The sequence below is a fragment of the Hemitrygon akajei genome, chromosome 12, assembly GCF_048418815.1.
Source record: "Hemitrygon akajei chromosome 12, sHemAka1.3, whole genome shotgun sequence".
Taxonomy (NCBI): Eukaryota; Metazoa; Chordata; class Chondrichthyes; order Myliobatiformes; family Dasyatidae; genus Hemitrygon; species Hemitrygon akajei.
Window position 1 is genome coordinate 21,233,676 of NC_133135.1, and position 21,209 is coordinate 21,254,884.

At 41.0% G+C, this 21,209-nt stretch overlaps 1 protein-coding gene across 4 annotated transcripts in view; it reads left to right on the forward strand.

Moving 5' to 3' along the window:
• The window catches only part of ccdc18 (coiled-coil domain containing 18), a 131,705-nt gene that overhangs the window by 24,194 nt on the left and 86,302 nt on the right, over positions 1 to 21,209 (forward strand). For all 4 annotated transcript variants that reach the window (XM_073062694.1, XM_073062696.1, XM_073062695.1 and 1 more), the window contains exons 4-7: positions 5,893 to 6,085; positions 9,979 to 10,143; positions 11,963 to 12,072; positions 13,494 to 13,622. In XM_073062694.1, coding sequence (XP_072918795.1) covers positions 5,893 to 6,085; positions 9,979 to 10,143; positions 11,963 to 12,072; positions 13,494 to 13,622 — 597 coding nt within the window. The remainder of the gene's footprint in view (positions 1 to 5,892; positions 6,086 to 9,978; positions 10,144 to 11,962; positions 12,073 to 13,493; positions 13,623 to 21,209) is intronic.

Genomic DNA, 21,209 nt, shown 5'->3' on the forward strand with positions numbered 1-21,209 from the left:
TGGTAGTGAAGCATCACTGGTATTCATATAATTGGATTTTACTTTGTAGGAAGTAATATCTTGCAAACCCTGCCAGAGTTGTCGTACATCCGAGGTCACCTCCAACGTCATTTGAAATTATCTCTTTGCTCTTGAAATAGCCCTCCACAGGTCCTACATAGTTTTTTGGTATAGGCCTAGGTCGCCAGACTTGAATGCCACAGATGTAGCCCTCAGCAGACAAAGTACCTTCTGGTTCATTCACGCCTTTTGGTTTGGGAATGCACAGCAAGTCTTTGTAGGCACACACTCATCCACATAGGTTTTAATGAAGTCAATAACAATGGTAGCATACTCAACCAAAATCAAAAATGAATCCCTGATTATGGTCCAGACCACTGATTCAAAGTAATACTGTTAGCGCCCGTGTGCTTCCCTCTCCATACCTTCTTGGTCCTCCCTACCGGTACTGCAGTCTTCAGTCTCTGGCTGTGCTCAGGGAGTAGAAGTACAGCCAGATGATCAGACTTCCCAAAGTGAGGGCGTGGAATAGCACGGTAAGCTTTCTCAGTGGTGGTGTAACAATGGTCCAGTGTGTTGTTTCCTCTGGTATTGCAAGTGATCTGTTAATGGTAATTGTTTAGTGATTTTTTTTTTCCCAGACTGGTCTGGTTAAAATCCCCCAAGACAATGGTGAAGGTGTTAGGGTACACTGTTTTGTTAATGGTGATCCCATTGTTCAGATCATCTAAAGCCTCATAGTTGTTGGCTACCAAAATGATTGCGGAAATTTCCCGTGGCAGGTAAAATGGATGGCACTTAACTGTGAAATATTCCAGGTCTGGTGAATAGAATTGGAACAGTACTAATATATTTGTGCACCAAGAAGAGTTAATCATGAGGCATACTCCTCCACCTCTACCAGCAATAACCTCCACCAAACATTTCCTATAGCTGCTAATCAGACTTGCACATGGCGAGGAGGAAGTTCTCCATACAAAACTGTTTCAGTACATCAATATTTCTGGGATACCTTACGTGAACAGCCCTCTTCAGGTCATGCCACAACATCTCAGTTGGGTTAAGGTCTGAACTCAACCATTCCAAACACGAATGTTCTTTTTAAACCATTCTTTTGTTGATTTACTCTTGAGTTTCGGATCATTGTCCTGTTGCATTATCCAACGTCTATTAAGCTTCAGGAGATTGCCCTGACACTCTTCTGTAAAATGTCTTGATGCAATTTTGAATTAATTGTTCTCTCATTGATTGCAAGCTATTCAGACCCTGAGGCAGCAAAGCAGCCCAAACATGATGCTCCTTCCACCATGTTTTACAGTTGAGATGAGGTTTTGATGTTGGTGTGCATTTCTACCACAAAGTTCAACTTTTCTTTCATCTTCTCACAGAATATTTTCCCAGACGTTTTGTGGAATATCCAGATGTTCTTTACAAACTTGAAATGTGCAGCTTTTTTTTTAGAGCAGTGGTTACCTCTGTGGTGTATTCTATGAACAGCATTCTTGTTTTTCTTATAGTAGACACATGAACAGAAACTTCAGCAAGTTCTAGAGATTTCTGCAGGCCTTTGCTCTTACCTTTGGGTTCTTTTTCCCCTCCTTCAGCATTACACGTTGTTCTCTTAGTGTGATCTTTGCAGAACGCCCAGTCCTAGGGAGCGTAGCAACAGTACCGGATTTCCTCCTCTTGCTTTGGACTGATGAAGACTCAGGTCTTTAGAAATGCTTTTGTAGTGTTTTTGAGCTGCATGCATCTCTACAATTCTTCTAAGCCCTGCTGAAGGTTGTTTTAATCGAGGCATGGTGCACATAAACGGATCTTTCTTGACAAGGGAAGGCTCTGTCAGTAACCTGACTTTATGTGTCTTTTTTATAGGATGGAGCAACTTTACATAGAAACATAGAAAATAGGTGCAGGAGTAGGCCATTTGGCCCTTCGAGCCTGCACCGCCATTCAGTATGATCATGGCTGATCATCCAACTCAGAACTCTGTACCTGCTTTCTCTCCATACCCCCTGATCCCTTTAGCCACAAGGGCCATATCTAACTTCCTCTTAAATATAGCCAATGAACCGGCCTCAACTGTTTCCTGTGGCAGAGAATTCCACAGATTCACCACTCTCTGTGTGAAGAAGTTTTTCCTCATCTCGGTCCTAAAAGGCTTCCCCTTTATCCTTAAACTGTGACCCCTCATTCTGGACTTCCCCAACATCGGAAACAATCTTCCTGCATCTAGCCTGTCCAATCCCTTTAGAATTTTATACAACCCACACCTTCAATCTCATCTCATTGATTGGGACATCTGACTCCTCCAAATAGCTTTTGTAGAAGGCCTTACCCCAAGGTTCACATACATTTTTGAACCTGGACTGTGATTGCTTAAATGGTATACTGTACTCAGTATTGACAAGAAATACAATTGTTTGTGTGTTATTAGTTTAGGCAGATTGTGTTTGTCTGTTACTGTGACTTAGCTGAAGATCAGACCACATTTAAACATAGAAACATAGAAAACCTGCAGCACAATACAGGCCCTTTGGCCCACTAAGCTGTTCCAAACATGTCCCTACCTTAGAACTACCTAGGCATTGCCCATAGCTCTCAATTTTTCTAAGCTCCATGTAGCATCCAGGAGTCTCTTAAAAGACCCGATTGTTTCCACCTCCACCACTGCTGCTGGCAGCCCATTCCACGCACTCGCCACTCTCTGTGTAAAAACAAAAACAACTTACCCTTGACATCTCCTCTATACCTGCTTCCAAGCAACTTAAAACTGTGCCCTCTCATGCTAGCCATTTCAGCCCTGGGCAAAAGCCTCTGACTATCCACACGATCAATGCCCTCAATATCTTGTACACCTCTCATCCTCCGTCGCTCCAAGGAGAAAAGGCCTAGTTCCCTCAACCTGTTCTCATAAGGCATGCTCCCCAATCCAGGCAACATCCTTGTAAATCTCCTCTGCATCCTTTCTATACACGTCCTTCCTGTAGTGAGGCGACCAGAACTGAGCACAATACCAAGTGGGGGCTGACCAGGGTCCTATATAGCTGCAACATTACCTCTCAGCTCTTAAACTCAATCCCATGATTGATGAAGCCCAATACCCCATATGCCTTCTTAACCACAGAGTCTATTTGCATAGCAGCTTTGAGTGTCCTATGGACTCTAACCCCAAGATCCCTCTGATCCTCCACACTGCCAAGAGTCTTACAATTAATACTATATTCTGCCATCATATTTGACCTACCAAAATGAACCACTTCACTTATCTAGGTTGAACGTCATCTGCCACTTCTCAGCCCAGTTTTGCACTCTATCAATGCCCCATTGTAACCTCTGACAGCCCTCTATACACTATCCACAACACCCCCAACCTCTGTGTCATCAGCAAACATACTAACCCATCCCTCCACTTTCTCATCCAGGTCACTTATAAAAATCACAAAGAATAGGGGTCCCAGAACAGATCCCTGAAGCACACCATTGGTCACCGGCCTCCATGCAGAATATGAGCCATCTACAACCACACTTTGCCTTCTGTGGGCAAGCCAGTTCTGGATCCACAAAGCAATGTATCCTTGGATCCCATACGTCCTTACTTTCTCAATAAGCCTTGTGTTACGTACCCCGTAACCGGGTCACTTACCAGCAAAGATAGAGAGGTCCGTTGAAGTCTGATGGTACTATTTTTAAAAAGTATTTATTGATAAAGGGGCACAAAAATAAGATTAATGCAAACATACAGATAATATACGTCGTCAGTACTAAATCTAAAAGCGCGGGTATAATAATAATCAATAAGAAATAGCTCTATCGTTGTCTAGGGGATAATGTATTGTCCGATGGAAATATAACAGTCACTGTTAGTTCGTTCAAGCTGCAGCGTTTTGGGTTTAAGAGAGACGGTTTTAAACTTGCCCAGGTCTTTTATGATGCCAGTCCTTTGAGTCGGGGGAGTTGGTTTCCCCGTTGCTAGCTAAAAGCCGTTTTCCTTGGTTCCAGCCACCAGTCCCAAGCAACGGAACTGAACGCACGTGGCCTCCTTCAAATGGCTTCCCGCTATTACGGGATCGCTAGCGTTTCTTCTGGTGCGTCTGAGGGGCTGTTCCTACAGACCCTCTTTTATCCTGACTCGCAGGGTTGTAGATGTCAATCAGGTTGGGGTGATGCAATGTCTTTCTCACCCAGCCCACTTTGCCTGAGGGCGTTCACGTAGCATAGCATCTCAATCCACAAATGTGTCTCCAAGAGACAATGGCCATGTCCCGTAGCTTTACATCGCCGGGGAACGAGGCATTCTGCAAGTATCTCTCTCTCATTTCCTGGGTCTCCTGACCCAACCCAATAGTGATCTTGCGATTCTCACAAAGGAGGGGGCTGCAGGCATAACACTTGTATGGGGTACCTTATCAAATGCCTTGCTAAAATCCACATACACTACATCTACGGCTCTACCTTCATCAATATGTTTAGTCACATTCTCAAAAAATTCAGTCAGGCACCTAAGGCACGATCTGCCTTTGACAAAGCCATGCTGCCTATTCCTAATCATATTATGCCTCTCCAAATGTTCACAAATCCTGCCTCTCAGGATCTTCTCCGTCAACTTACCGACCACTGTAGTAAGACTCACTGGCCTATAATTTCCTGGGCTATCCCTACTCTCTTTCTTGAATAAGGGAACAACATCCGCAACCCTCCAATCCTCCGGAACCTCTCCCGCCCTCATTGATGATGCAAAGATCATTGCCAAAGGCTCAGCAATTTCCTCCCTCGCCTCCCACAGTAGCCTGAGATACATCCCATCTGGTCCCGGTGACTTATCCAACTTGATGCTTTCCAAAAGCTCCAGCACATCCTCTTAATATCTACATGCTCCAGCTTTTCAGTCCACTGCAAGTCATTCCAACAACTGCCAAGATCCTTTTCTGTAGTGAATACTGAAATAAAGTATTCATTAAGTACCTCTGCTATCTCCTTCGGTTCCATACACTCTTTCCCACTGTCACACTTGATAGGTCCTATTCTTTCACGTCTTATCCTCTTGCTCTTCACATGCTTGTAGAATGCCTTGGGATTTTCCTTTGTTCTGCCTGCCAAGGCCTTCTCATGGCCCCTTCTGGCTCTCCTAATTTCATTCTTAAGCTCCTTTCTGCTAGCCTTATAATATTCTATATGTCTATCATTGCCTAATTTTTGAACCTTTTGTAAGCTTCGCTTCTTGACTAGATTTACAACAGCCTTTGTACACCACAGTTCCTGTACCCTACCATGAGTAATTAATGCAGAAAACCAGGTAATTGCAAAGGGTTTACAAACTTTTTCTTGCAACTGTATATCTTTAGAATGTGGGAGGAAGCTGGAGCACTTGGAGGAAACCCATGTAGTCACAGGAAACATGTACAAACTGCTTACAGACAGCAGCAGGAATTGAACCCAGGTTCCTGGCACTGTAATATAATTATTCTAACTGCTATGCTACCGCACTACCCCATACCTTGGTGTATCTAATCTAGAATTCTGTTGCTGGCAGTCCGTATTACTCAGTCATTTCTTCTATACTTGATTAGCTCCTGATCCTCTGTCATCAGGATTCCTAAACCCAGTTTTAAGTTGCCTTGAGGCAAGACATAACAATTACTGTAGGTTACAAAAGCTCCGCTTATTATTCTTGGTTTGGATTCACCCTAACCTTTGTGTTGAGTCACCTTTGAGTGATTTGATTTTTCTGATTAGCAACATCAAAGGAGACATGAAAATAACTTGTAAAATATTAAGATAAAAATATACATGTACTGTACATTTTAGGTTTAACCTAAGAGAAAGGTATTCTAATTTCAAACTCAAGTGTACAAATAAACTTAGGAAAGTATTTTTATTTTTTTTCCTCAGTTCCTGGTTAAACAACCAATCTGATGACTCTCCACAGCAAGATCATGTACCACCTTTAACAATGGAAGATCTCTTTCAATCCAGTCCTATAGTTCCTCAAATCACCAACCGTCACCTGTCAACTGCTGAGAGAGTGCTTCCTCAAAAAAATGTTTTTAGTAACATTAATCCAACCAGCAGTTTTGGAGGCAGGGTAAGCTTTTAAGGTGCTTATTATACTATGTTTGTTGTTCTGAATCATCTTTATTTGGCAGTGCCACTTGTCAGTTTGCTGTAAATCTGTACGGGCATTGTAGGTTCACTAGGTGGTTTGCATCTTATTGGAAGCAGTTTAAGTACCTGGGAAAACCCTTCCTCCTTAATTGCTTTATCCAGTTTCCTGATGGCCTTGATGGAGAGGTTTACTACTGGGTTACACAAACAAGAAATTTGAAAGTCTAGCCTGAGTCTGGAATGATTTATAAAATCATAAATTTGTTACTGCAGAGAAGTCCATTAAGTTATACTCTTAGGTACAATGAATAATTAAAAAGTTTAAAATTTTGCACAAAGATACAAAGAGATATGGAAAAGAAAAGTCTTTTTAATATGAAAAGTGGTTAGTATCTGGAATTCTCTACCTACGAGGATGATGGATTCAGCATCAGTCAGAATAAAGGTCTAGTCATTTAGAACTAAGGTGAGAAGGAATTTCTTTGTCACAGTAGTTCTACGAGGGGTGATTAATAAGCTTGTGGCCTAAGGTAGAAGGTGTCAATTTTAGAAAACCTAGCACATTTATTTTTCAGCATAGTCCCTTCCTACAGAAGGAGTTGAGTTAATAACTTCAAACTTTCTGCATAATCAGTCAAAGAGTTGAACTGCACGTGCATGTGACGAGAGCTGTATAACTCATCTCCTTCTACCTTAGGCCACAAACATATCAATCACCCCTGCTGTGGACCACTTCTGGAGGTCCAAGACGCCGACTTCTACAAAGAAGATATCTGTATGCTCCATGACAGTTGGACTAAGTGTGTAAATGTAGGAGGGGACTATGTTGAAAAATAAATGCGCTAGGTTTTCTAAAACTGACTCCTTCTACCTTGGACCATGAACTTTTCAATCACCCTTCGTAAATGACTGGTCATAAGAAGTAGGAGCAGGAGTAGGCCATCCAGCCTATCGAGCCTGCCCCGCCATTCAGTAAGATCATTGCTGATCTGTCCGTAAACTCAGCTCCATCTACCTGCCTTTTCCCCATAACCCTTAAATCCCTTACTATGTAAAAACCTATCTAACTGTATCCTAAATATATTTAGTGAAGAAGCCTCAACTGCTTCCCTGGGCAGAGAATTCCACAGATTCACCACTCTCTGGGAAAAACAGTTTCTCCTCATCTCCGTCCTAAATCTTCTCCCCTGAATCTTGAGGTAATGTCCCCTAGTTCTAGTCTCCCCTACCAATGGAAACAAATTTCCTACTTCTATCTTAACTATCCCTTTCAAAATTTTGTATATTTCTGTAAGATCCCCTCTCATTCTTCTGAATTCCAGAGAGTATAGTCCCAGGTGACTCAATCTCTCCTCATAGGTCAACCCCTTCATCCCTAGAATCAACCTGGTGAACCTCCTCTGCACTGCCTCCAAAGTTTGTATATCCTTCCTCAAGTATGGAGACTAGAACTGCACACAGTACTCCAGGTGCGGCCTCACCAGTACCCTGTATAGTTGCAGCATGACCTCCCTGCTCTTAAATTCAATCCCTCTAGCAATGAAGGCCAACATTGTATTTGCCTTCTTAATAACCTGTTGTACCTGCAAGCCAACTTATTGCGATTCATGAACAAGCACTCCCAAGTCCCTCTGCACAACAGCATGCTGCAGTCTTTCACCATTTAGCCTGGTCCTTTATCCTGACTGATTCTGTTGAAGGGTCTTGGCCTGAAATGTTGTTTATATTTTTCCATAGATGCTGCCTGAACTGCTGAGTTCCTCCAACATTTTGTGTGATACTTTGGATTTCTATCATCTGTAGAATCTCTTGTGTTTAGGAATTTCTTTAACCTGATGAGTGTATATATATTTTGGAATCCTCTTCAAAGGCTTAGGTCAATGTATTTTTTAATATTATGGGAATTGAAGGTTACAGTGATTAGGTAGGAAAATGGACTTGAGGCACAAAACAGAGCGGATCTGAGACTTTGCTCTGTCATTCATATAACTGAAACAAACTTAAGGCTCTGTTTCACGTATATTAGTTGGAAGTCTGTTGGCCTATTGTTTGCTTCTTGCAAAAACAGTTCCCCTCATAACTTGATTCCTTTCATGTAGCACTGCAGTATTTTTCTTCAACTATTTATCCAATTCCATTGAAACCCAAGATTGAAGCTGTTGTTCCATTATCATTTTTGGCAGCAAATTCCATTTAATAACTACTCACTGTGTAAATGAACTTCTCCTGTCAGCAACCTTAGATTCTTTTGGCAATCACCTTGTATCTGATCTGTGGTTTTTGGTTTATGTCAATGGAAATTCTTTCTCTTTCTCAAATTAGTTTAGCGCCTTCAAGCAACATGCACAAAATGCTGGAGGAACTCAGCAGGCCAGGCAGCATCTATGCAAAAGGGTACAGTGGATGTTTCGGGCCGAGACCTTTCATCAGGACTGGAGGGAAAAAAAGATGAGGAGTCAGAAGGTGCGGGGAGGGGAGGGAGAAACACAAGGTGATAGATGACACCGGTAGTGGGGAGAGGTGAAGTAAAGAGCTGGGAAGTTGATTGGTGAAAGAGATACATGGCTGGAGAAGGAGGTATCTGATGGGAGAGGACAGAAGGCCATGGAAGAAAGAAAAAGGGGGAGGAGCACCTGACGAAGGCAATGGGCAGGCAAGGAGATGAGGTGAGAAGGGGGAATCGAGAAGTGGGGGAACCATTACCAGAAGTTTGAGAAATCTGTGTTCATGCCATCAGGTTGGAGGCTACCCAAATGGAATATAAGGTGTTTCTCCTCCAACCTGAATGTGACCTCATCGCGACAGTAAAGGAGGCCATGGATGGACATGTGGGAATGGAAAGTGGAAAGCTTCGCTGAGCACCTGTGTTCTGTCTGTCAGAAAAAGTGGGGTCTCCCAGTGGCCACCTATTTTAATTCCACTTCCCGTTTTGATGTGTCAATCCATAGCCTCCTCTATTGTTGCAATGTGGCCACGATCAGGTTGGAGGAGCAACGTTGTGTATTCCATTTGGGTAGCCTCCAACCTGATGGCATGAACATTGATTTCTCAAACTTCTGCTAATAGCTCCCCTCCCCCTACCTTCACCATTCCCCATCTCATTTTCCCTCTCTCACCTCATCTCCTTGCCTGCCCGTTGCCTCCCTCTGGTGCTCCTCCCCCTTTTTCTTTCTTTCATGGCCTTCTGTCTTCTCCGGTTATGTTCTCCTTTTTCCAGCCGTATATCTCTTTCACCAATCAACTTCCCAGTTCTTTACTTCACCTCTCCCCCTCCCGATTTCATCTATCACCTTGTGTTTCTCCTTCCTCTACTCTCACCTAACTCTACTCTTCATCTTTTTTTCTCCAGTCCTGCTGAATGCTCTCGGCCTGAAAATTCGACTGTACTCTTTTCTGTATATGCTGCCTGGCCTAATGAGTTCCTCCAGCATTTTGTGTGCGTTTCCTCTTTCCTTTCAGTTAGTCCTGATGAAATGTCTCAGCCCAAAACATCAACAGTGCTTCTCCCTATAGATGCAGCCTGGCCTGCTGCGTTCCACCAGCATTTTGTGTGTGTTGATTTCCAGCACCTGCATCTTGTCTGAAGAGTGAATACTAAATATTTGATGGGAAATAATCCTTCAGTGTCACTAAACTTTTTCTTTCATTCAGAGCAGAAATATTGAGTTAATAAGCAAACAAATACAAACATGATCATAAATGAATTCCTATTTTATAGATCTCTTAAATGTACTCCATCATTGAATAGTGCTGTTTAGTTGTAGGCAACATGTAACAAGTTGGTTGAGGAATAGATAGCCTATCGTCTATGGAAAAGAAGTGCCTTCAGGAAGGAATTGTTTAAAAGTTCTATCATAACTTCCATACTTTTAGACATCTCATTTGTCGGCTACATCTGGTGTGGAGCAGGAAAATGAACAATTATGGAAAAAGCTCAGTGCCCTACGTGAGGACAATGCTCGTTTGGTCTCCCAGAATCACAGTTTGGTGCGGGAAATTGAAAGTATACAAATAGAGCTGACTGAATCAAAAGTTAAAGTGAGTATTTTAAATATATGTGTTAATTACATAACATAGATTCATAGAAAATTTAGACTTTGAAAACCAATTTGAAATGGAGCTCCTCAGTCCAATCCCACTTTCCAGCAGAACACTGTTGGGACACAATATTAATCTTCTGAAAAGTGATCACATTGAAAGTGTCTAGCTGAGAATGTATCCCTGGCCGTGTCCTTAGATCATGTGCAGATCAGCTGGTGGGGGAATTAGCGGGCATTTTTAATCTTTGTGGTTTCCCATTATCATCTAGTACCTAAGAGAAACAAGGTAACATGTCTTAATGACTACTATACGATAGCTCTGACATTTACCATCATAAAGTGCTTCAAATGGCAAGTCATGGTATGCATTACAAGTACTCGGGGATACGAATTGACAATAAACTGGACTGGTCAAAGAACACTGAGGCTGTCTACAAGAAGGGTCAGAGCAGTCTCTACTTCCTGAGGAGACTGAGGTCCTTTAACATCTGCCGGACGATGCTGAGGATGTTCTATGAGTCTGTGGTGGCCAGTGCTATCATGTTTGCTGTTGTGTGTTGGGGCAGCAGGCTGAGGGTAGCAGACACCAACAGAATCAACAAACTCATTCGTAAGGCCAGTGATGTTGTGGGGGTGGAACTGAACTCTCTGACGGTGGTGTCTGAAAAGAGGATGCTGTCCAAGTTGCCTGCCATCTTGGACAATGTCTCCCATCCACTCCATAATGTACTGGTTAGGGACAGGAGTACATTCAGCCAGAGACTCATTCCACCAAGATGCAACACTGAGCGTCATAGGAAGTCATTCCTGCCTGTGGCCATCAAAGTTTACAACTCCTCCCTCGGAGTGTCAGACACTCTGAGCCAATAGGCTGGTCCTGGACTTATTTCCACTTGGCATAATTTACTTATTATCATTTAATTATTTCTGGTTTTATTTTGCTATATTTCTACTCTATTCTTGGTTGGTGGAACTGTAACAAAACCCAATTTCCCTCGGGTTCAATAAAGGATGTCTGTCTTTCTGTCATTTACTCCAGTCTCCCAGACAGCCTTGACCCACTGCAATTTGCCCACTGCCGAAACAGGACTAGTGTGGATGCATTTCCCTAGCCCTGCAGTCATCTTTGGATCATCCATGCAGTAAAGACATTTATGTTAGACTAGAGTTTTTCAAGTGCAGCCCTGCCTTCGATACTATAATTCCAAGCAAACCTATCCCCAAATTCCTAAACTTTGGACTCAGCACTTCAGTTTTCAACTGGATCCCTGACTTACTGATCAAAAGACTGCAGTCAGTAAGTATAGGCGGCAATACCACTGCCACAATACAAAACACCAGGCTCAAGAATGGCTTCTGTCCCATTGTCATAAGACTAATGAATGGTTCCTTAGTAATATTAAGATGGACTCTTGACTTCACAATCTATGTTATTATGACCTTGCATCTTACCACCCACCTCCACTGCACTTATCTCTTAAGACTGTAACACATTATTCTGTATTTTGTTATTGTTTTGCCTTGTAGTTACTTCAATGCACTGTTATAATGAACAGTATGCAAGACAAGTTTTTGAACTGTACCTCAGTATATGTGACAGTAATAAACCAGTTTACCAAATTTACCAGAAATGTTCACATTTGGTTCAAATTATTAAATTAGCAGATTCCCATCACATTTTGATCAGATTAGGAAATTGATTTGAGAAACTGTTGAGGTGGGAGGGGAGAGGCCTAGATATGTTTAAGAGCAATGATTGAAGTGTTTTAATCAGTGTCAAATATTACCCTGAAGATTTGTGTTTGTTTTACTTTCAGGTTTCTAATCTTGGGCCATCTATTAAGGAAAAGACACAACGTATTTCTCAGTTAAATGGAGATATCCTAGATTTAGAGGCAATAATAGAGTCTCAACAGGAAGCTCTCAGGTAAAAGAAAGCAGTAATACAGTTTTTGTCAGGTATTACAAATTATGGGTCTACCTCAGATATTCTGTTGGATGTAGCAGTGTGAAAGGTTGTTGATGCCAGGAATATAATCAAACTATCCTGTAACACTTTAGTAGTCCCTGTCTTGCTAAAGATGTATGATCTTTCAAGTGAGAAATTAGAGAAAGCCCGTTCACTTATTTGTGCAAATATTAAATTGCCCTAATTTAAAATAGGACATGTTCTTATATACTGGTCTCAGTTCTTACCAGTATAACAGCAGATGAACTGCTCGTTCATAACACTCACAAATTGAGACGTTGCACGTTTACTCTTCATCAAAGCTAAGTAATTTAATCCCAAATATATAGTTAATAGTGATTATTAAACCAACCTAACTTGTTTGAAAGATCCAGAATTTGCGTTCTTTATTGGTGTCATTTATTGTTAGCCTATAATGTTAAATTTTATCTCATTTCAACATTTTATAATCTAGCAGTGAAATTGGCAAATTATAACTGCGTAAAAGAGCATCACGTTTAGATGTACAATACTGTACATAACTCTTAGGCACATAGGTATAGCTAGGGTGTCTCAGACCTTTGCACAGTACTGTAGTAATTTTATCCATTGCACTGTACTGCTGCTGCAAAAAGAACAAATTTCATGACGTTTGTGAGTAATGATAAACTGGATTCTGATATGGATCTCTATTGTGGACTGGGAATGGGAAGGGGGCAGAGAGAGGGGATTCATGGTTGGGAAAAGGAGAAGAGTGAGGGGAGGGGGTGGGAAACACTAGTTAGACATTCTGTAATGATCAATTGTTTGGAATCAGATGACCTTGCCTGGTGTCTCAGGCTGAGTGTCTGCCTCCGCACTACACCCTGCCCTTGGCACTCCTTTGCTGCCACCTGTCCCACATGGTTCTCGCGGCACTCCATCTTCACTATTCCCAACATCCTTTACTCCCGCCAGATATACAGTCTTGGGCACCCTAGCTACGTATATATATCTATATAGATAAGGAGATGAGTTATTAACTTCAAACTTTCTGCATAATCACTCAAAGAGTTGAACTGCATGTGCATGTAACGAGAGCTATATAACTCATCTCCTTCTACCTTAGGCCATGAACTTATCAATCACCCCTGCTGTGGACCACTTCTGGAGGTCCAAGACGCCGACTTCTACAAAGAAGGGATCCGTATGCTCCACGACCGCTGGACTAATTGTGTAAATGTAGGAGGGGACTATGTTGAAAAATAAATGTGCTAGGTTTTCTAAAATTGACTCCTTCTACCTAAGGCCACAAACTTATCAATCACCCCTCGTATATAATGTGCCTAAGACTTTTGCACAATACTGTAGAGTAACATTTGTTTCCTTTACCAATATGAGTTCTTTTTTTTTTAAATAAGAGTTATTGAAAACAAGTTGGAAGAGAGTCAAAGGAAGGTAGCTGAGAAAGACAAACTGCTGGAAGAGCTGTCAGAAGAATGCAAAAGGATAAAGGAAGAGCTTTATGAACAAAGTAGAAGAGGAAAAAGGTAGTGTTTAAAAGTGGAATATATCCTGGTCAGAAAATATTTTGTTAAGGATGCTTTACATGCAGTAAACCTAAGAAGGTTGGCGTCATTCAATGTCTGTAGTGAGATGCTGAAGATGTTCTATAGGTCAGTTGTGGAGAGCGCCCTCTTCTTTGTGGTGGCGTGTTGAGGAGGAAGCATTAAGAAGAGGGACGCCTCACGTCTTAATAAGCTGGTAAGGAAGTCGGGCTCTGTCGTGGGCAAAGTACTGGAGAGTTTAACATCGGTAGCTGAGCGAAGGGCGCTGAGTAGGCTACGGTCAATTATGGATAACTCTGAACATCCTCTACATAGCACCATCCAGAGACAGAGAAGCAGTTTCAGCGACAGGTTACTATCGATGCAATGCTCCTCAGACAGGATGAAGAGGTCAATACTCCCCAATGCCATTAGGCTTTACAATTCTACCGCCAGGACTTAAGAACTTTTTAAAGCTATTATTAATGCTTTTTGAGATGGTGATTTAGATGCATATCATTTTTTTTACTGAGTTAAGTATTGTATGTAATTAGTTTTTATTAGTAATTAGTATGTAATTTTGCTACAACAAGTGTATGGGACATTGGAAAAAAGTTGAATTTCCCCATGGGGATGAATAAAGTATCTATCTATCTATCTATCTATCTAGTAAATGCAAGATATTGAGCCAGACAACAAATTTTGAGGAAGTCAATGTGTTCCAAAATATTTCCAAGGCTGTTCATTAAAACTCAGCAGTGCAGAAGATGTTTTACACTTCAAAATTTGTGTTGGTATAATATAGAATTTAAGATAAAACTTTAAAATTTTGTGGAATCAGTACTCAAAAAGAATTCTTACAGAGGGAAGGTTAGATAACTAAGAATTGTGTCGACAGATGCTTCAAATAATTTTTGATATCTGAGTTATTTATTTATTGTGATATAGCGTGGAATAGGCCCTTCTGGTCTTTCAAGTTGTACTGCCTAGCAACCCCCCAATTTAACCCTAGCCTAGTCATGGGACAATTTGCAATGACTAATTAACCTACCAACGGGCAAACTCCTTAGAGGCAACATCAGGAAATGAACCTGGAATGCTGGTACTAAAAAGCATTGTGCTACCCCCTACACTACCTCGCTCGCTGGGTTTTGATGAACACCAGGAAGGTTATGGAAGCAATCCAGATTTTTGAACTCTGCAAAGGTTTTAATTAGAAGGCCAAGTCCTACTATAAGGAACTACATCTCAGTGAATGCTTATGAGATTAGTAAATGCATCTTACAGGGTCTGGTGACCTATAAGAAATTTATCTGAAGGAACGAGCTGGTCTTCATTTTGCTTTCACAGGCTTCAACATTTGTGCCATGGCAGTCCTCACCATCCAAGCCATGCTCGCTGCTACCATGGGGTAGAAGGTATAGGAAGGAGCCTTAAGTCCAATACCACCAGTTTCATGAACCGTTATTCACCTTCAATCATCTCTGAACCAATGTGGTTAACTTCACTCAACACACTAAACAGACTCTGCAACCTATGGACTCACTTACTCACTTTCAAGGGTTCTACAACTTGTGTTCTTACACTATTTATTTATTTTGGTATTTGCACAGGTTGTCTTCTTTTGCTCATTGCTTGTTTGTCATTATTTGTTTGTGTATAGTTTTTCATTGATTCTACTGCATTTCTTTGTTTTACTCCACCCACAAGAAAGTGAATCTTAGGATAGTGTGTGGTGACACATGCATACTTTGAACTTTACACTTTGAAAAAAGATCTTTAAGTTTGCTATTTTATCCTTTGAACATACACTCAGTGGTTACTTTATTAGATTGAGGAGTATACTTGATAAAGTAGCCACAGGAGCAGAACCTGAAATGGTTTTCTGCTGCTGTAGATCATTCACTTCAAGGTTCAATGTAATGTGCTTTCAGAGATGCTCTTCTGTGCACTATGGTAACACATGATTATTTGAGTTACTGATACCTTCCTGTCAACATGAACCAATTTGGCCTTCTCCTCTGAAGTTTCTCATTAGCAAGCTGTTTTTGTCCACAGGTCTGCTGTTCACTGGATGATTTTTTGCACCATTCACTATAAACTCTAGAGACTGTTTGTGTAAAAATTCCAGGAGATCAGCAATTTCTGAGATATTCAAACCACCCCATCTGGCACCAACAATCATTCTATGGTCAAAGTAACTTGGACCACATTTCTTCCCCATTTCGATGTTTGGGCTGAGTAACAATTGAACCTCTTGACTATGTTTGCATGCTTTTATGCATTGAATTTCTGCTGTATGTTTGGCTGATTATATATGTGCATTAATGAGCAGGTGTACCTAATAAAGTGGCTATTGGGTGAAGGTCTTCTTTCATTTTTGTTTCACATGGCTTCTAACATCAAGTATGTTTGATTTCTAACTATTCATAGGGCTAATGAAATGTCATCATCCTTAAATGTTACCTCAGATTTTCTCTCTAGTTGATGCCTGATTTCATAAGTATTTCTGGCTTTCTCTATTTCAGATTTCCAGCATCTGCTGCATTTGTTTTCTTTTTTGATTAAGTGCAGTATAGATTAGATGTATTATCAAAGCAGTCAAGTGAATGGCGTAAGTGGGGAACTTCACATGTAGTTGTATAAAATTATATAAAATTTCCTTTAGAGTATGTGATAAAGCAGTGCAAAACCAACAATGTACAACTCTGCATTTTAAAAGCATTAAAAACTGAGGGCTAAAAGATTATAAAAATACTAAATTCATTACTTTATACTATCACAGTGGAGAAAATCTCTTTTCAGAGGTTATTTGTTTATATTTTGATCACTGTCTGTTTGTTGGTGGTCTTTCTATTCACTTGATAATTTAGAAACTTAAATTTGTAAACACTTTTATTGTGGAGAATATTTCTAATGGGGTTTGGTTTGAATGGCAATTTTATTGAGTTATTTAGATCTCTATTAGATGCTAACTTTGCCCATGCTCACTTATTGCTTAATAAATGGTTCAGGCAATCAAAATTCTAACAACTTGAATTAGAAACATAGAAACATAAAGTAGGCCATTCGGCCCTTTGAGCCTGCACCGCCATTCAGTATGATCATGGCTGATCATCCAACTCAGAACCCTGTACCTGCTTTCTCTCCATACCCCCAATCCCTTTAGCCACAAGGGCCATATCTAACTTCCTCTTAAATACAGCCAATGAACCGGCCTCAACTGTTTCCTGTGGCAGAGAATTCCACAGATTCACCACTCTCTGTGTGAAGAAGTTTTTCCTCATCTCGGTCCTAAAAGGCTTCCCCTTTATCCTTAAACTGTGACCCTTCGTTCTGGACTTCCCCAACATCGGAAACAATCTTCCTGCATCTAGCCTGTCCAATCCCTTTAGAATTTTATATGTTTCAATAAGATCCCCCCTCAATCTTCTAAATTCCAGTGAGTATAAGCCTAGTCGATCCAGTCTTTCTTCATATAAAAGTCCTGCCATCCCAGGAATCAATCTGGTGAACCTTCTCTGTATTCCCTCTATGGCAAGAATGTCTTTCCTCAGATTAGGGGACCAAAACTGCACACAATATTCTCGGTGCGGTCTCACCAAGGCCTTGTACAACTGCAGAAGAACCTCCCTGCTCCTGTATGCAAATCCTTTTGCTACGAATGCCAACATACCATTTGCCTTTTTCACTGCCTGCTGTACCTGCATGCCCACCTTCAATGACTGGTGTACAATGACACCCAGGTCTCGTTGCATCTCCCCTTTTCCTAATTGGCCACCATTCAGAAATAATCTGTTTCCCCGTTCTTGCAACCAAAGTGGATAACCTCACATTTATCCACATTAAATTGCATCTGCCATGAATTTGCCCACTCACCTAACCTATCTAAGTCACCCTGCATCCTCTTAGCATCCTCCTCACAGCTAACACCGCCGCCCAGCTTCGTGTCATCCGCAAACTTGGAGATGCTGCATTTAATTCCCTCGTCTAAATCATTAATATATATTGTAAACAACTGGGGTCCCAGCACTGAGCCTTGTGGTACCCCACTAGTCACTGCCTGCCATTCTGAAAAGGTCCCGTTTACTCCCACTTTTGCTTCCTGTCTGCCAACCAATTCTCTATCCACATCAATGCCATACCCCCAATACAGTGTGCTTTAAGTTTGCAAACTAATTTCCTATGTGGGACCTTGTCAAAAGCCTTTTGAAAATCTAAATATACCACATCCACTGGTTCTCCCCTATCCACTCTACTAGTTACATCTTCAAAAAATTCTATAAGATTCGTCAGACATGATTTTCCTTTCACAAATCCATGCTGACTTTGTCCGATGATTTCACCTCTTTCCAAATGTGCTGTTGTCACACCTTTGATAACCGACTCTAGCATTTTCCCCACCACCGATGTCAGACTAACCGGTCTATAATTCCCCGGTTTCTCTCTCCCTCCTTTTTTAAAAAGTGGGGTTACATTAGCCACCCTCCAATCCTCAGGAACTAATCCAGAATCTAAGGAATTTTGAAAAATTATCACTAATGCATCCACTATTTCTTGGGCTAATTCCTTAAGCACTCTGGGATGCAGACCATCTGGCCCTGGGGATTTATCTGCCTTTAATCCCTTCAATTTACCTAACACCACTTCCTTACTAACATGTATTTCCCTCAGTTCTTCCATCTCACTAGACCCTTACTATTTCCGGAAGATTATTCATGTCCTCCTTAGTGAAGACAGAACCAAAGTAGTTACTCAATTGCTCTGCCATGTCCTTTTTCCCTATGATCAATTCACCTGTTTCTGACTGTAAGGGACCTACATTTGTCTTGACCAATCTTTTTCTTTTCACATATCTATAAAAGCTTTTACAGTCAGTTTTTATGTTCCCTGCCAGCTTTCTCTCATAATCTTTTTTCCCTTTCCTAATTAAGCCCTTTGTCCTCCTCTGCTGGTTTCTGAATTTCTCCCAGTCCTCAGGTGTGCCACTTTTTTTTTGCTAATTTATATGTTTCTTCTTTGGACTTGATACTATCCCTAATTTCCCTTGTCAGCCACGGGTGCACTACCTTCCCTGGTCAGGCAGCATCTATGGAAATGAAGAAACAGTCAGCATTTTAGGCCGAGACCCTTCATTAGGACAGTACCAAAGCCTGAACTCTCACACCACCAGTTACAAGAATAGCCACTTCTCTTCGACCATTCAGTTCCTGATCAAACCTGCACAACCTTAATCCTACCTTATCAAGGGGCCTCAACACTCAATGACTTTGACCACTTTGCACTAAAATGGGTTTCACTCTTTTTGTTCTATTTGACTTCTTTCTTTTAAAACTTGTTTGTGATTAAATATTTCTTATGAATGTCGCTTCTCTGATGTCGTGTGCCTGTGATGTGGCTGTAAGTAAGTTTTCCACTGCGCCAGCACAAAATGTACTTGTGCATTCTCCACAATCTCACCATTCACAGCATCGGGGAGAATGCTACACAACACCCTTGCGAGGACAGCCAGACTCAAAATAGTTACTTTCAAAATAGTTACTAAGGCTGAATAACACCTCCACCCACTAACCAACACCTCCACACCCTCAACCACCACTACTTTGTCATTTCCTGTCAGTCACCTTCTGCACAGACTCTCACCCCTGTGCTTCATATCACTTTATGAATTTATGGATTTAAGCTATCTTATATATTTATATTTATTGTGTTTTTATTATTACTGTATTCTTATTGTGTTTTCTTTTGTGCTGCATCAGATCCAGAGTAACAATTATTTCATTCTCCTTTATACTTGTGTACTGTAAATGACATTAACAATCTTGAATATACCTCATCCTACATAACCCTCCATTTATCCATTATCCATGTCCCAGCCTAAGAGTTTCTTAAATGCCTCTGATGTATCTGCTTCTACCACTATCCCTGGTTCCACACATCCACCACTTTGATTTATTTGGTGGATGGCTAACTATTAATGCCAACTAATGCATAAGCTTCTAAAGATAAATTTTAAGGTGACTAAGTCATCTCACAAAACAGATCTCGTCTGTATTGATTAATATTGGTAAATTGGTTAATTATTGTCATGTGTACCAAGGTCCCCTCTAACCTTCTTGCTCCTCACCTTAAACCTATGGCCCATTGTTGTTAGACACCGGTCACGGGGAAAAGTAAATTGAATTGAGTAAATTGGTAAATTGTTTTATTATTATTACATGTACTGAGTTAGAGTCAAAATTTTGTTTTGCGTACTATCCATACAGATCAACTCATTACATCAGTGCTTTGAGGTAGTACAAGGGAAAACAACAAGAGAACGAGCACCACCGTGGTGACACTGTTACAGCTCAGGGCATGGGAGTTTGGAGTTCAATTCTGATCTTGTCTGTAGGAGTTTGCACATTTTCCCTGTGACCAAAGTACGTTTCCTCCGGGTGCTCCAGTTTCCTCCCACAGGCCAAAATGTACTGTTTATTAGGTTACTTGGTCATTGTAAATTGTCCTGTGATTAGGCTAGGGTGGATTGCCGGGTGGTAGGGCTCGTGGGATTGGAGTGGAGGGGCCTGTTCCATGCTGCAACTCTGCTGCAAAAAATGAGTACAGAGTGAAGCATTACAGTTACAGAGAAAGTGCAGTGCAGACAGACAAGAAGATGCAAAGCCATAACAAGGTAGATTGTGAAGTCAAGAGTCCATCTTATTGCACTATGGCTCTATTCAGTAGCCTTATAACAGTGGGATGGACTCTTATTTATACTAGATGGTGTGCAGAGTAAATTAATAAATCCCTGCATGTACCCCTTTTATGTTATCACTGGCACCAGCCTACTCGCCATCAAGGACGTATATAGAGAAAGATGCCAGAAAAAGGCCAGTGACATCATGAAGGATCCCACCCTCCCTACGTCCCACTCCCATCAGGGAGGAGGCTACGTTGAATCCATGCCAGGACCACCAGACTACCTTCCCTGGTTTATTCTTTTGCCAAACTGGGATGAACAATTGTTGTAGTTCATCCATGCGATCTTTAAATGCTTGCCATTGCATATCCACCGTCAACCCTTTAAGTATCATTTGCCAGTCTATCTTAGCTAATTCACGTCTCATACCTTCAAAGTTACCCTTCTTTAAGTTCAGAACCTTTGTTTCTGAATTAACTATGTCACTTTCTATCTTAATGAAGAATTCCACCATATTTTGGTCACTCTTACCCAACTAAATTTCTAAGGAAATTAAGATTGCTCCATTTTGATCTTTAGTATGTTTCAGTGAGTCAGTCTCCTACAGTGATGTGTTACCTACTTACCTATGTAGAAAGTCGAACTTTCAGGGATCAACACTAGAGCCACTCCTCAAAATATATGTTCACAAATTTGACTTTGAGAATCAAAAACATAATTTCAAAACTTTTCAGATAACAGAGTGGAGGGAAGAGTGTATAATTAGTATAGATGAGAATATAATCATCTTCAGGAAGACAATAGCCTTGCAGAATAGGCACATAATTGACAATTGAATTTCAACAAAAATCAAGTGGGCAAATCTGTCATTTTAAAATGAACAAGATTGCCACTCTTAATTATCTGCA